The sequence below is a fragment of the Myotis davidii genome, unplaced genomic scaffold, assembly GCF_000327345.1.
Source record: "Myotis davidii unplaced genomic scaffold, ASM32734v1 scaffold173, whole genome shotgun sequence".
In the NCBI taxonomy this organism is placed as follows: domain Eukaryota; kingdom Metazoa; phylum Chordata; class Mammalia; order Chiroptera; family Vespertilionidae; genus Myotis; species Myotis davidii.
The window spans coordinates 926,663-928,881 of record NW_006286303.1 but is presented as its reverse complement, the minus strand read 5'-3'; the positions used below and the strand labels follow the sequence as shown (position 1 = coordinate 928,881).

At 39.6% G+C, this 2,219-nt stretch overlaps 1 protein-coding gene across 1 annotated transcript in view; it reads left to right on the top strand.

Moving 5' to 3' along the window:
• The first annotated feature begins 1,000 nt into the window (after positions 1-1,000).
• The window catches only part of EXOC1 (exocyst complex component 1), a 55,413-nt gene continuing 54,194 nt past the window's right edge, over positions 1,001-2,219 (top strand). Inside the window, exon 1 of the mRNA XM_006757836.2 lies at positions 1,001-1,103. Within this exon, the coding sequence (XP_006757899.1) occupies positions 1,001-1,103 (103 nt within the window). The remainder of the gene's footprint in view (positions 1,104-2,219) is intronic.

Sequence of the window (2,219 nt, the reverse complement as noted above, 5' to 3'; positions counted from 1 at the left end):
AGACGAGTTAAGAAACTTGCCTTGTGGTCTTTGAATCCATAAAGATCAGATTTGAACCCAGGTCTGCATGACCCCAGTGACCATGTACTTCCCACTATTTTACGTTGCTTCTCAAGTCTAATTCATGCAAATGACTCAGGTAACAGAAAGAGATATTCACTGAAACACTATGTGCCTACTATGTGTCTTTGAACTAAATAATTAATTTGTGCCTCTGTTTTCTAGTCTTTTAAATGAGGATAATAAAAAATTCTTGCCTCAGAGGGCTGTTGTGAGAACTAAATAGTTAATACATGGAAAGTGCTTAGAATAGTACATAGAACATAATAAGTGAATTGGTTTGAGTTCTAAGAACTGGGAATACATCAGTGAACAAAAGAGACAAATGTCCTTGCCTTCATAAAGCTTCATTCTAAAGAAAAGGAAAGAACAAATAAATAAACCAACAAACAAATATATGTCAGGATGTAATATTATAACATGTCAGGATGTAATAAGTATCATGAAGAAAGACTAAGAAAAACAGGAAGGCAAGAATGCTATGTTGGGGCACTATTTTAAGTAAGGCAATCATGGAAGACCTCATTAAGGTAACACCTGAACAAAGACTTAAAAGGGATGCAGTCATGTGCCATGAAGATATTTAAATTTTTAAAAACCATTCTAAGCAGAGGGAAAAGGAAACGCAAAGATCCAGTTTGCTCAGATTTTTCAAGGAACAACAAAGCTCTAAGGAACTAAAGTAGAATGATCAAGTGGGGAGGGAGAGGTAGTAGAAGATGAAGTCATGGTGGATGGAGAAAGGGGCTGATTGTATAGTGTTTTATAGGTCAGTGTAAGAACTTTGGTTTTTACTCTGAAACTATTGGATAGTTTTTAGCAAAGTGCAACATGATTGCCCTTGTGTTTTAAAAATTATCCTTCTGGCAGCTTTGTTAAGAATAGACCTTAGGAAGGGTAGCAAAACGGAGTTAGTTGGATGCAGTAATTCAGGAGAGACATGTTGGTAATAAAGTATAGCAATGGAGATGATGAGTGGTCAGATTATGGACATTCTTTGAAAGTAGAATCAAGAAGATTTCTGGAAAGATTAGATGTGGAACGTGAGAGAAAGAGATGAGTCCAGGACTGGCCTGAGCAGCTGAAGAGAGAGATACCATTAACTCAAACTCAGGGAGAAGCAGTGTTTAGAAATCTTGTGTGCATCCTGCTATATCCTTCCAGCCTCACCTCTTTTTCCACGTGTTGTGCAATGATCAACTCTGCACAGGCATCAACTAGCTTCTCTCAGGAGCAACATAAGATCACCTTGCCTCTCTCACTCCCTGCCCACTACTTGGGATACCTACAGAAACCAGCTCTGCACACTCATGTGCACCTAGAAGCATGTGGTACAACCTTGACCAATGGTAGAAAAAAACTGATGGATAAACACTTTCCTCTTCCTTCTTCTTCACTCCAGTACAGAATCACGCGGCTTCTCAGAAGGTACCACAAGCTCAACCAATCAGTTGCCCATGGCATATGTTAACTGAACAATGGATCCTTGTACTGGCTTTTCCTTCTTGTCTATTTTGTTTACTCTGAGCCCCTTATTCAATTCTCTGAACTCATATTCTCAAGTAAACTACCTTTGTCTAAAGCTCTGCACTCAATGGAACTGTGGGCACCAAAAGTAGCTCTGGGAACCAAACCCTCAGTCTGGGATTTTAGAAGCTGAGCCTACAAACTGGTCACAAGACAATAAGGACCCCCCATCCCCCCGTTGCTGGTTTTAAGTGTTTGGTGGTTGAAAATGGAAAGTGGTAATGATCCCTAACATACAGCAGCATCACAAATTACTCAATTGTAGCAGATTGGAATTAGGTGCAGACAGAAGATGATTCATTGGATTATACTGAGCATTCTGAAAGCAATGATAATTATAAGGGATGCTGATTTCTGTTAACTGCTTTGGAGATCTTAACAAAGGAAAATGATGGTCTCAGTTTGGCCAACAATCAAATCATGGCACACTGTGAAAGCAGGATAGCCACTGAGAAGCCTGTGCTAAAAATCAGCCCCAATGTATAATCATAAGGGTGGCAGGTCTGCAAAGGAGTCTTAATGCACAGCCTTGAAACATCACCCATTGTCAACGCCAGGGCCCTACTGTGAAAATGATAGGGCTTTGAAATCTAGAATGTGGACATTTGTGTGGACATGGCTTATAATTTTAA